Below are 13,046 nucleotides of genomic sequence, written 5' to 3'. Positions count from 1 at the left end.
GTGAATCTGCAACAATATGACTTGCCTTGAGTGCCCAGCTTTGCTTTGGAACTATACTGGCATTTCTGCTATTGTTGAGAGCTATTCTAAAGACTTGTGGCTTGGGCACTTTACTGGGGAAGTACTTCGGTGGGTGACCTCCAAGGAATACCAGGGAGGTTATTCAGAGGAAGGCATGGCAAATCACATCTTTTAGTCTCTTGTCTTGAAAACCCTACTGCTACTTGATGACACTTTAAACACACACATATTGGAGACGTACAGCGTTTGGCTGTGAGCCAAATATTTCCTGGTTGCGCTTTCCCTAGCCTGATATTCATGATCTACTGTGTAGCCTGATGCTGTTGTGGTTCCTAAAACACAACTGAATATTTAAGAAACAGTTTTTCTGCCAGCCCACATTTATGTTGTACAAATCTGAAAACAAGTCACAAGAGTAGATCCTTATTTTGTAACCCATTTGCTAGGCATGTTCCTTAAAGCCATGCAGTTGCTTATAATAGTTGGTTTATGGCCCTAAACTAATAAAGTTACCATGGTAACCATCTTCCCTATCTGCGGTGTTATATATTGGCTTCCTACACAAGGTCAGGGCTCACACATTTTCAGTGACTGACTCAATTTACCATGTCTTGAACATCCAACTGTCTTAATAAGAAAGTAGCTCCAGTGTTTCACACACTGGTTCCCGTTTAATTAGAAGTTTGGGCTTTTGTATTTTTCTGCCTGATACGTTTGAATCTTATGCAATTGTAAATATATCTCTTGTTCAATTTAGGGGTAAAGAATTGTATCTTGCAAATACTGCCAATGCTTAGGCAGCAAGAAACTCTTATTAAACTTCCTCTTCAAGACCAAGAACTGGTTGTTAATAGACTATCACAAGGCAACTTTTCAGTCAGAATTTTAGTGACTATAGCCTTGATTTGGTGCAGAATGTCCTTCCATAAGTGGCATACAGCCAAATAAGTGGTGGGATTCAGCAGGTTCGCACCACTTTGGCAGAACCAGTTGTTAATATGGTGCTTGTAAACAACCAGTTGTTAAATTATTTGAATCCCACCATTGGAACCAGTTGTTAAATTAGTTGAATGCCACCACTGAGCCAAATCCATTATATTTCTGAGACTTGGAGATTATAGTCTTTCACCCAGACATAGGTCGTTTTCCCACTCACCATTTAATGCGGGCTACTCGCAGCAAGTAACTCGCGGTCCAGCAGCACTCCCCACTGCATCAGTGTCAACAATGCAGCCACCCCGATTCTGCCACTGTCCTACCCCTTCTGCGCGCGTCATTTCTGCTCTTGGATGGAGAGCCGCTGCTGACCCTCCCTGGCTGCCATCCTCTTTTCGCGTGCCGCCAGTGCCAGGGGACCAGCCAGCCCAAAAGGACTGCCATGAGGGAGACTTGGCGCACTTGTTATGTGGATGAGAGGCAAAACACCCGCTACACACATGCTCATATCGGCACTTTGACCTGTGTAATGCTCATATCGGCACTTTGACCCCTCTGTAAAAAACCCAACAGGTTAACCTGACTGGAAACTTGCCTGAGCCCACTAATCTGCGGCTCCCTTCAACCGAGTGTGCAGGCGTACTACAACCGGCCACATCACAGCCAATGGCGGGGCCATAAAGCTAGGAGGTAACTGCCCAGTAACCAGCAAGGGAGATAACGAAGACACAGAGGGGGCCCCCCCTTCCTGCTGTTGGCCCCCCAACTCCTGAGCTGTGTCCCTCTGGACGGTGGGGGAGGGGTCTGGCGCTGGCGCTGGCCCCATGCCCCGAAACATACCGCCTGGATACCCCACCGGACCAAATGCCCAGGGATCCACTCACTGTTTCCCCTGTTCCACTTGGGTTACCAAATGGCCTCTGGTGCGTTTCTTCGGCGCCATATCCTGACCGAACTGCTTCCCAATGAAGAGTCCTAAAGGAGGGAGCTGGATGGCATACCAGTTCACTACGCCCATCCCAAGAGGAAAGCGGAGGGGTGGTACTCCTGTTCCGCAGAAAAAACAGACTGCTACCACCACTCAAAGCAAGCCTGAACCTCAAGCTCTCCATGGCCTAGCTCCCTAAATTAGCAACCAACACTAGTCCAGTTTGCTCCAGCTGTTGAAGAAGGCCTGAGCAACCGTGTGCTGCCTAATATGTAGGGAGTGTGCTCCACTCCTTCAACTGGCTCACATCACATGATCAGGCCGGGTGTGGCTTGGCTGCCCAGCCAGCCCAGGCCACGCATGCTCACTGCTCCGGAGCTCACCATATGCCCTGCCTCCTGTCGCAATTATGGCCTAGTTGATTCTAGTGCCATTATTTCCAGAAACTTCATAGGGACACTTGTGAAACAGAGACACTGGGTGGGGGCAAGGGAAGGTAATCATGGCCATTTCTCGATATGTGATTGCCTTTTCCTTGGAGATGAACAGATAGGTTTGAGGGCATGGCAGCTATGGAGTCTCTACTGCAATTGTACTATGAAACTATGACAGAGGATTTATGGATCAGAGGGAGTTTGTGTGTGGTTTTTTGGGGGGAATTGGCAGCAGGAAGTTGCTTTCCATGGTTTTAGTGTGGAAAGGCTAATATACTTCCTTTTCTATGCAGCAGGGTGTGTGTGTGGGTGAGTGCTGCTTGCTGTGCTGTCAGTAGTAGCTAAGTTTGGATATTTCACCAGCCAGTGGTACGGTAAGTGAACTTTGTTGTAACAGTAAGGGTTAAGTCCTGAGATGCATGCATGAAACAGGCTGGGATCCCATTTGGGTCATGGGCTGGGGGAGAAGGAGAAAAGGCCATATTCTCAAACTGGAACATGATTGATTGTATGCCAGTTCCTGGTTTTACAAACCAAGTGTAATCTCATTAAACTGTGGATTAGCTGCATTTCCTCTGAACCAACCCAGTGGGCTCATTTGTCTCACTTTGCTGCCCCTGCTCCTTATAAAGGGGATGTGTTATTAGCAATATAAGACATGAACCACTAATCTGCCCTTTATACAGGGTAACATGCAATTACAGTTTAGGCTCCGACTACATCAAGGACTAATTTAGTCAAACTCTCCACCTAGCTGAAAGTGTGGGTTGACTGAATCTGCCTCTGACTCTGTTATATTCAGACATTTATCACCTGGTGCTACTTCTGTTCTGCTACCTTTCAGTGTTGTTCACAGTCCACCCTGCACAATGGGTCATGAGCATAACTAACCTGCCATATATTATGGTATGCTTGTGGTGTGTTTTTAGTTTGCAGGATTGAAGATTGTGTTGACTTCCACCCAAACAGCAGCATCTGGGGATCCAGGACAAGAGAGGGCAATGACTTCTTCTAGTGGGCCAGCTGACCCTGATTTCTGTAAACACACCATGCTTATTTGGTTTCAATTTTCAAAGAAAGGGGGAAGAGGACGAACTTTCTATCCCTAAAATGTGAACATGTGATAGATTGTCTCTGGCCATTTCCACATGGCCAAATAACAGCGCCCTAGGGGCGGAAAAAACGTGGCCACCCCTGAGCGGTGGGAAGGTGTCACTTTCAAACCTTGCTCAACAAACAGCACCAGGAAGACACCACTTTTCCCATTCCCTCCACTCACCTTCCTGTCCAGTGCTGCTCTGGAGGGCTGGAGGGCTGGAGGGACACGCCCATGCTGCCCTCCGACCCCTGGACAGGAAGGTGAGTGAAGGGGCCCGAACTAGAGGGGCTCTGTGCGGCGCCGCCTCTCCAGCTGGGAGTTTTCTGTGTGGAGCCGTCTCTAGTTCGGCTCTGTGCAGAGCTGCCTCTCCAGCTGGGAGAGGCGGTGGAGCTGCATTTCTGTGTGGAGCCCCCTCTAGTTCGGCTCCGTGCGGAGCTGCCTCTCCAGTTGGGACAGGCAGTGGTGCTGAGTTTCTGCTCCCATGCAGAAAGGGCCTCTGTGTTAGTGTGAGTGAAATAAGAGATGCAGCAACTAGGTGACAAGAAAGATACAGAGTGCAGATGTACAAAAACATCTAATGGGAGATACCTGTTCAGATTTGTTGGTGGCAATGGTTACTACCAATAGATGAGTTGGTAATCTCGGAAAGTAAGGAAAAGGATTACCTTGCCTGGCAGAAACCTGAATTTCTGGGCTACCAGACCAGAGGGAACAGAACTTGCAAGTCTGTATCCTCACACACATGTGTTAGTTTGTTGTTGTGCTTACCATCTTTTTGGAAGCAAGAAAAAAAATGAGCTGTGATTTTGTTAAATAAAGGGGAAGATGTTAATGCTCAGAATTGAAGATGAATAGGTAGATGATTATGGATCTTATTTTTTAATGAACTGATTTGCGTAATGGTTTCTTAGCAAACTCATGTTTTATTGTGTGTCATTTCTCTTGAATGCATTGGCAACAGAAAAGGGAGTAGCATCCTACTTGTGGGGGATTGGAACATCTGTGTGTCTGCAGCTTGGGGCATCCCTATTTAACGTGAGACAGCTGAGATGTGTGGGTGGCTACTTTTGCTATGAGAAGCTTCTGGAAAATCTGGTGTATATTTTTGGACTCGCATAGCTACAGGCATGCACAGGCAGAACAGAAGCCAGGCCACTGCTGATTTTCACAGCAGCAAGCCAGATGCAAAATCTGTGTGGTTGAGTATTTGCCTAGCACCATATGCCATCCACAGCATTGATATGCACCTTTATTATTTATTTACGTGGTACCATCTATGCATAGAACTTTTTGCCCAATCAAAATAGCTAAAGCTAGGTTCCTGCAGAAGGACATTATGTCATCCAGGAAAACATTGGGGGGAAAGAAGTTCAAGGTCCAACCATCGGCATCAGGACCCAAATCTACACCTGGAACACGCAGAGAATCTAAAAGCATGAAGAAGCTAAAACCATCATGGCAGCAGGTGCTGTTCTGTTCTCTTCTACAGAAAGTCTCCCCCTCAAAGTAGTTATAGTTTAATCCTGCCTGCCAAGAACAGTTGCAGATGCACCCCATGATGCTTGATGCTTTTTTGAGCCTGAAGAAGGTGAGCTGGGAGGCTTCACCACACACAGTTCCCAAGTGGGCACTGGGCCCTCAGACTGAGAGTTTCCAGGTCCTGGCTCCAAGGGTGTGGGGAGGGAACAGAGGCGATGAGGGGAATGATATCTCTGTCTACATTTTCACAGGCTCAGGTTTCATTACAGTTGTGGGAGGAAGTAAGTGACCTTTTGTTTTGGCCTGTTGTGGCCAGGCAGGCTGTCTGATGCACACATGATTTGCACTGTGACCACGAACCTCTCCCAGGGAGCCTTCTCCTAATTCAGTCCCTGCTGTGAGAATGACCTGATAAAGCTGCTTTCAATGGAAGTGATCACGTTTTGAAAAAGAAATCATTCAAGCCATGGAAGCTCAGCTTCTGAACTCTTGAAGGTTTAGATTACAGTTTCCAGTTCAGCTATTATAAAAAAAAGGGGTGGAGGTGGTTTGCAATCAGATTTGTCCTTTGCCCAGCCATATGAATAATCTTTGTGGTCAACCTAACAGTTGGTGGCACTGTGCTGTAATGGTTGTTCTGCTGGCAGATAAAAGGAAGGTGGTGTTCATTGCAGATCCCCACTTTGCCCCATGTTACTCTTTAGAGTCCTTTGACCCCAGAAATGGAAATTGGAAAGGTTCAGTGGGCTACAGCAGAAGTGGGGACCGCTCCCTGCCAGCTTCAGTCTACTCACTGGTGGTGCTTTTGATGCAGGATGTGGAGAAATGCCCTGTACGCAGGAATTCATTCAGTAATTGAGACTACACTCTGTATGGGCTAAGGAACCCAGTTGCCCTCTAATAGCTGGCAGAGAAGGAAGGAGCCACCCAGCTCCAAGCACGGAGAACTCACACTTTTGATTATGCTGTTGACTCACTTGTCCTATATAAACATCCTAAGTAAAGCTCACCTGTTCTATATACACATCAGTTAAGAAGTCATAATGTGTTTTTACCTTTTCTTTGTTCCTTTGCTTAACTTGAAATGCTTGAACAGATCATGTGTACTCCTAATTCATTGATTAAACATCCTTATATTTTGAATGTTTGAAGCCTAGTCTCCAGAAAAATGCCGTGCTTATTCAATCTTGCTATCAGTCTTGCTTATTCAGTGTGGTGCTGGGAAGGGGCAGCGAGTAAGTTTGCCATCCCTAGAGCATGATAACTTGAAACTGAACCTGCAATACATCTTTCTCAGTTGCTTGTATGAGCACAGCAGGAGGTACTGCAACTAGGCAGGGACTCTAAATGACAATACAGATACAGGGTATTAGAAGAGGCCTTCCCACTCCCCCCAAAAACAGTCTGGGATAGGGTGACCTGTTCTGGCCACTGCACTGGACTTGCTGCTGAGTAACTTGAGAGTTGGCTCAGGTAAGGAATAGGTCAGCCCTGCAAGGATCCCTGAGTTTTAAGAAGTGTTACTGCCTGAATGAGAACGAGTTTGGGAGTTATAGTTTAGGAGTTATATAGCACCATAATCTGACTTGCCCTCTGGTGTGCTTCTCCTGAGGTGATTTTTGTCTGCTTTCCAACTGTGAAGTCAAAACTGCAGAGGATGAAGCTGGCTACATATTGAAAGGCAGCCTAAGGTGACTCAAACTCAGATTTGGCCACCCCATCACTAGTTTATCCCTAGGCCACCTCAAAACTAGCTTGTCTGCTTATTTTCTTTATCTCTCTACAAGTTATGGTTTATTTTGTATTAATAATTTTTTTTAGGGGGGCAGGGGTAGTAGAAGCAATTAGGGTAATGGCAGTGAATGCCTGGAACAGAATTTTGCTTTACTCATTTGCCTTATGCTAAAACTATATTTCTGTCTTTTTAATTGTAACCCTTTCTATCCATCAGATCCTTAAAAAAACCTTTTTCCTTTAAAAAAATTTACATTTTCTCTTTGCCTTTGTCTTTATCTCCTTGCAACTATTGTTTGAGACAAAAGAATGGTATTAATGGGTAACAATCAGACTGTTATACTGTCTCTTCAAAGCTATGCTATGTCTCTTGCGGCCATTATATGAGAACTGAGAGTCAGCTGAGCCCTATTTACATTCCAAAACCATATATTGGTTAAGGGCTAGGAAAGGAATTCTGACCACTGTGACAACTGGATCGGAAGATTTCACATTCCAAAGCATGAATAATAGCATTCACTTGAACACATCATAACAGTGTGCCTTTGCTTTCACGATTGTTTATTTGTTTAACCATAGAGTAGTATTTCTTAGACTGTGACCAAGTGATGTCTGGGATTCTATGGAATAGAAACAATGAGAAGATGCCATGCAAGCATTCTGAAAGGCAGCTTGCAAACCATTGGGCGTTTTCTTCTGAAGCCCACAGTTGCTTGGGAATGTGGGATGGGTTCCTGGGTGAATTCTCAGATCTAGAGGTGGACTGGTCAAGATGACAGAAATAGAGAGGACAGATGTTTGAACTCGGGTGTCTTCTATTCCCAGAACAAGCTTTGGTGGCTCAGCGTTAGCCTCAGTATAAAGGCAAGCAGAAATGACCCCATGTTTCCATCTAGGCTGGGCCATCCTGTCTTCACTAGAGAAGAAATACACTTCTGTTCTGCTTCATCCTAAACTTATTTGCTACTTAAGATTCTGTGCCGATTCTGTGTTGAAAAATTCCTAGAGATTTGGGAGTGGAGTTGCAGGAGGTGAGCAAACTCAACAGAGTTGTAAGCAGATTAAGTACCCTCACGCTACATTTTAATATAGAAACATATAGCAAGGGCTGCTCAGAGCCTGAAGGGATAGGCTACTATAGTTTGGGGGGGGGGGGGTCAGGACTCTTGAAAGCAGAGGGTGCATCACATTATCCTTGGCCATTTATACACGCACTACTTACCCTGCAGTTGATTTTATAACTTTACTTTGTAGTGAAGTGTCCCCACAGTTTTTTTGATTACACAGGTTACCCTCCTGCAGAGTGTCCATAGTTGAACAGAGCCACCATTTTGCTTGCCCTCCTCCTTATTGTTTCCATGAAACCTCCATCTGGTGAGATTGCTGGCCACCTTTTTGTTTCTTTGTTTATTGCCATCTAATATCAACTTCAGTGGGTTCATCGCTCCAGCAGTGGACCATCACTATTAAAATAAAGATACAAGCCCTTCTGATCATCTTAAAATGTTGTCCTGAAGAGTGGAAAGAACTACTTTAGTCTGGCTGGGGGAAGGCAAGGATAAGTGAGAATACCTGCGAATACCTGAGGAAAAACCTGAGGTATGGTGATCTCCCTCATTTTTCCTAAGGAGGGAGAGAAAAAGTTGCACTAAAAGTGCTTTTGGAAAATGCGAAGATTCTCTGATGTGACAGTTGGGCGAGTGCTGAAGAGGGGGAAAACGTGCTTGTAACCGAGAACCAAACCTGAAGGGAATGTATGTTCAAAGTGAAGAAGTCAATTCATGTGTAAATGGCCCTTATGAAATGGAATGTCCACAATGTGGCACTATGATTTGATATATTAATACCCAAGCCTATCATCCATGACCAATTATCATTCCTATTGCATAATAGCCAAGTAAGAATTATTTACTCAGAGATGCTAGTATCGTGTCACAGTTTGTGCAGGAGTGTTTCCACAACTGAAGGGGAACATTGTGGAGGGAACTTCCCATCAGAGCAGGCACCTTGGGCTGGAGGAAGGATTCCAAACAGACTTCTAGGATACAAACCAGAGTATTCTTAGCATTAGTATAGGCACTTACATGTGTAATGGTTGAATTATGCATTGATGCACAAATATAAAAGCATCCATAGATCCTGGTGGATTCAAGTGATCCGTCTAGTCCAGCATCTTGTCTCACACTGGCTAGATACTATGAAGGCCAGTAATGAGACTTAGAGGCTGAGACTTTCTCCTGATGTTGCATCTTGGCACTGATATTCAGAAGTTTGCTGCCTCAGACGATGGAGGCTCCCTTCAGTCACCATGGCTAATAGCCATTGATGGACCTTGCCTCCATGGATTTGTCTAGCCGGCTTTTAAAGCCTTCTGCATTCATGGCCATCAAGGAAAAGTGGGAAGCTATTTGTTACGGTTTTATTTAAAAATAAGTGATCAGGTTTGGGCTGGTGTGATAAATGCTAGAGTGTCAGGATTTTTCTTATTGGATTGAATTTCTCAGTGCAATTCAGAGCAGTTTCCCCCTCCCCCCTATGAAAACATTTCCTTGTCTACAATTTAAATGAAATTCTTCATTGTTTGATTGGTGTTATTGCATTAACTTTAGATGGAAAGAGAAGCTGAAACAATGCAATAAAAACGTGTTAGGTGAAGTGGTAGTTCTAGCCGATCACACCTCTTACCCAGTTCAGTAATCTCAGGGTGACTTTGTTGTGCCCACACAGGTTTCTGCTGCCGGCAAAGGCTTATCCATACAGAGGGCAAGTCATTGCACAGTGCATGCTGGGCTGGCACCTCAGCTGCTTTCTAAATAAATAAACTTAATAGGCAGAAGAAATCTTCACATGTCTGCTGTGGACACAGGCCATTATGGTTTCCTCTTCTTTTAGACCTCTCCCCCCCCCCAATTATAAAATGATTAATTTACTCTCTGACAAAGATCAAAAAGAAAACAATGGCTTCTGTTCACGCTGTTTTCTGCCTTTTTCTTAAAGGGCAGTAACCTGAGGAAGATACTGCTTAATCGCTATTTTAAAGGTGACCATGGAAGCAGCATTGGCAGCCCTGTGTCTAGCAGCTATGGCAAAACTGCACAAGGGGGAGGTAAGTTAAAACACCACCTTTAAGGCAAATTAATTGAATGTGATTGCTCTTTCCAGCAAGGACTAGTCAAGAGTCCCGCATGGTGAAACATTGTGGATATATAATTTTTGCATCTGACCAAGTGAGGTCTGACTTACCAAGGCTTCCACCAGAATAAATTATGTTAGTCTCAGAACTCCCATTAGATGGTCTGCAACGTACCACTGACCCAGTACCAAAATTTGCTTGGAAATTGCCATGGAACTCAAGGGCAGCTTGGCCCTCGCCCCTAGTAGTATTAGAGACGTGAAAGTTTACACTTTGGACTTGCAGGTGGCTGATCTCATTTGTTTGAAAACTGGCTGCCAATTTCACATCAACTATTAATGCTGTTTGCTAACATTCTCACAGTTTGTGCTGGATGAGGGCAAACTTGGCCTGATCCAGTAAATTCTTAAGTGCCCTTCTGGACATGTCAGAGTTGATCTCAGAGCTCTTTGCTAGAATGCCAGAAATCAGCAGGTATGAATTGGTCTCTACTCTGTGTGTATCAAGACTTAATTTTCAGGATCGCTTAAGGCTTTGATAGCTATACCTTGCAATTATGACAAGTACCTGAATATGCACTGTTGCTTTAAAAAATTAAATATGCTGGTGGAGGCTGGTGGCTGTAGTAAAATAAGAATAGTACACCATGCAGTACTGAAGTCAGCTGCCCCCACGGCAGGATTCTGTGCTCCTGTTGAGTGGTACTACTGTTGTTCATATACTTTACATTCTTTTGAGTTGATCCTGGCTCACATTTAAGCCTACTGGTTGGTTTTTCTACTTTCATGTTAAAAGTGTAGCATAAGTGTAGCCACATACACGATTACCAGATTCTAGGAGTGAGAAAATCAGGAAATGGTTACATAACTGTGGATGAGTTTATTTCATCGTTTTCCTAATTTAATAGTTGACATGTTTGTTTCAGGTAGCTTTTCGGGACAAGATTCAGATAAGTCTGGTGTGTCAATGCATGATATCCAGTGCCTTCTGGATAAAGAAGGAGCATCAGAACTTGTCACAGATGTCATAGTTAGTACCAAAAATGATAGAATATTCTCAGAAGCCATCTTGCTTGGCATTGCTTTGCTGGAAGGTGGAAACACGCAGATTCAGGTACTTATTCAGTGTTGCATTATGATTTTTATATACCTAGATTACTACTGGAAATCTTAACTATGAAAGCACTCTCAGTGTGTATCTAGACTCATGTACTTATCATAAGGGGATGGGTGTGGAGAATTTTCTGCTGCATAGTGAGCTCAGATTCACCTTGTTGTTGCTCCTACATCAGATGTGTTTGCCTCATATCCCACAACACTGATGCCTTCTCCTTCTCCACCTCTTCTTATCATACATTCAGTTCTGTTAAATGTTATGGTATTATTTTTTTTTAAGAGTCATTTTCTTGAACTGGAAAAATTGCTGAGGTGAGAGTTGGGGTGGAGGTCAGTTTGATGTTGCAAGAAACAGCCAACCGTTGCTGCACTTGCTTCCACTGAGAACTAAAATTTTCTCTTGAGTTAGACCCTTCAGGGAAGATTTAGGTCTGATCTGAACAGCATGAGTGCAGTTCCTCAGTGGCTTGACCACTCAAATTATGTATGTCTGCATGTACCCTTCAAGTTGGCCAGGTCTTTTTCCAGAGCTTGAGTTTGATCACTTTCTGAAGGAAACAAAACTTGCTGTACATGTTACTTTTAAGAAACAATCTGGGGTGAGCCAGACATTATTACTTTGCTTTAATTCCTTGGAAGAAGGTACTGATGACTGTGGATCTTTCCCAGGTTCCTCTCCTCTTAGCTGTTCCACCTGACTCCAGGACAATTGATTTTAGGGGTGGCAGGGAGGTTGTGGGACCAGTATGAACTAATAGCCATAATGGTTGGGAGCCTGCAGTGGGGAGGAGGAAGTGAGAAGGCATTCTGTGCCAGGTACACCCTTTCTTCATAGTTTCTAAAAGGACTTGAACAAATTCATCCAGGCCAGGTATATCAGCTACATTACACATGCTGGTAAGTGGTACCTCCATAAATAGAGGGCAGCAAACTTTGAAAGCTAGATACTGGTGGACAAGCAGCAAGATGAAGCTATAATGAACTTCAGAAGGCACCTGTCTGCTCTGAATTACAGAATACTGTCCTAGATGAACCTTGGTCTGATCCAGAAAGGCATTTCTTGTGTTCTCAGTACCATCAACAGTATATATGCACCACTAGAAATCACAAGTATGTCAGACTTGCAGTTCTGTTTATCAATTGGGCTTTGATCCTATGAATGAGTTCCATGTGTGTTACTTAGCTTCCACTGCAGAATGTGTTTCCTCTTTCACTAAAAGTTGCATTTATACAAAGGCCCACTGAAAACCACTGATCTTGCACAAACAAGTTTTAATGGAACAGGAAGAATGCTTTGTGGCATACATGAAACTTGTTCATAGGACCCAAGCCCTTAGAGGCCAGTTGTGAGTAAAGTTTCCTTCTTGTAACCCTGACAGCCATTCTGGAAACTCAGCCCAGTGCCATGCAGGCCTAGATATACTTTTCTTTGATTCAGACTGTAGACATCTGCTCCTTCAGTCTTTTGCAAGGTTGCAATGTGTTGTTTGCATATTTAGTATTATGCGAGGGATGATTATCCTTTTATTAATGTACTGGCGCCCAACATTTTGTTACAGTATTCCTTCTATCAGCAACTGAATGAGCACAAAAAGTCTGAGAAGTTTTTTAAAGTCCTATACGATCGAATGAAAACAGCCCAGCAGGAAATCCGATCAACAGTAACAGTGAACACTGTCGATCTGGGGACCAAAAAGAAGGATGAGGACAATGACGTTTCAGTCTCACTTCCAAACAAGAGAGGTAAACAGGTCAAGAGGGTGTGCCCTATTTGGTATACTTGTTTCACTGCAGACGCTAAACACCTCCAAGGAGAACAGCTTGCTAAAGTGGGGGGAGGGAACAGAATGAAAGATAAATAGCACTTTCATAGTTTGGTGGGTCTGTAATGGTTTTCCTCATCTGTACATTAACATGTTCTTATTTAAACTTGTTGTATGCCATCTTTCTCCCTGTTATCTGACATGCAAGGTGGGATGCAGTGGAAGTGAATATAACACAATGTACAACAGCACTCAAGGAAAACCAATAATTAAATATGTCAGAACAGCATGACATACCAATGTCCCATGCGTCAGGCACATTTCTCTGGGGAGGAACAGATCTTCAGGTGCCTTGGTCCTAGACAATAGAAGGCTTTACTGTTCAATGCTGGCACATTGAACTG

General features: G+C 44.1%; 1 protein-coding gene across 1 annotated transcript in view; it reads left to right on the top strand.

The window, feature by feature from the left end:
• The window catches only part of ITPR2 (inositol 1,4,5-trisphosphate receptor type 2), a 228,853-nt gene that overhangs the window by 143,676 nt on the left and 72,131 nt on the right, over window positions 1-13,046 (top strand). Inside the window, 3 exon segments of the mRNA XM_048500683.1 lie at window positions 9,629-9,737; window positions 10,690-10,877; window positions 12,439-12,622. Coding sequence (XP_048356640.1) covers window positions 9,629-9,737; window positions 10,690-10,877; window positions 12,439-12,622 — 481 coding nt within the window.

The sequence above is a fragment of the Sphaerodactylus townsendi genome, linkage group LG06, assembly GCF_021028975.2.
Source record: "Sphaerodactylus townsendi isolate TG3544 linkage group LG06, MPM_Stown_v2.3, whole genome shotgun sequence".
NCBI classification, from domain to species: Eukaryota; Metazoa; Chordata; class Lepidosauria; order Squamata; family Sphaerodactylidae; genus Sphaerodactylus; species Sphaerodactylus townsendi.
Note: the sequence above shows the minus strand (reverse complement) of the source record. Positions and strands in the feature narration are given on the sequence as shown.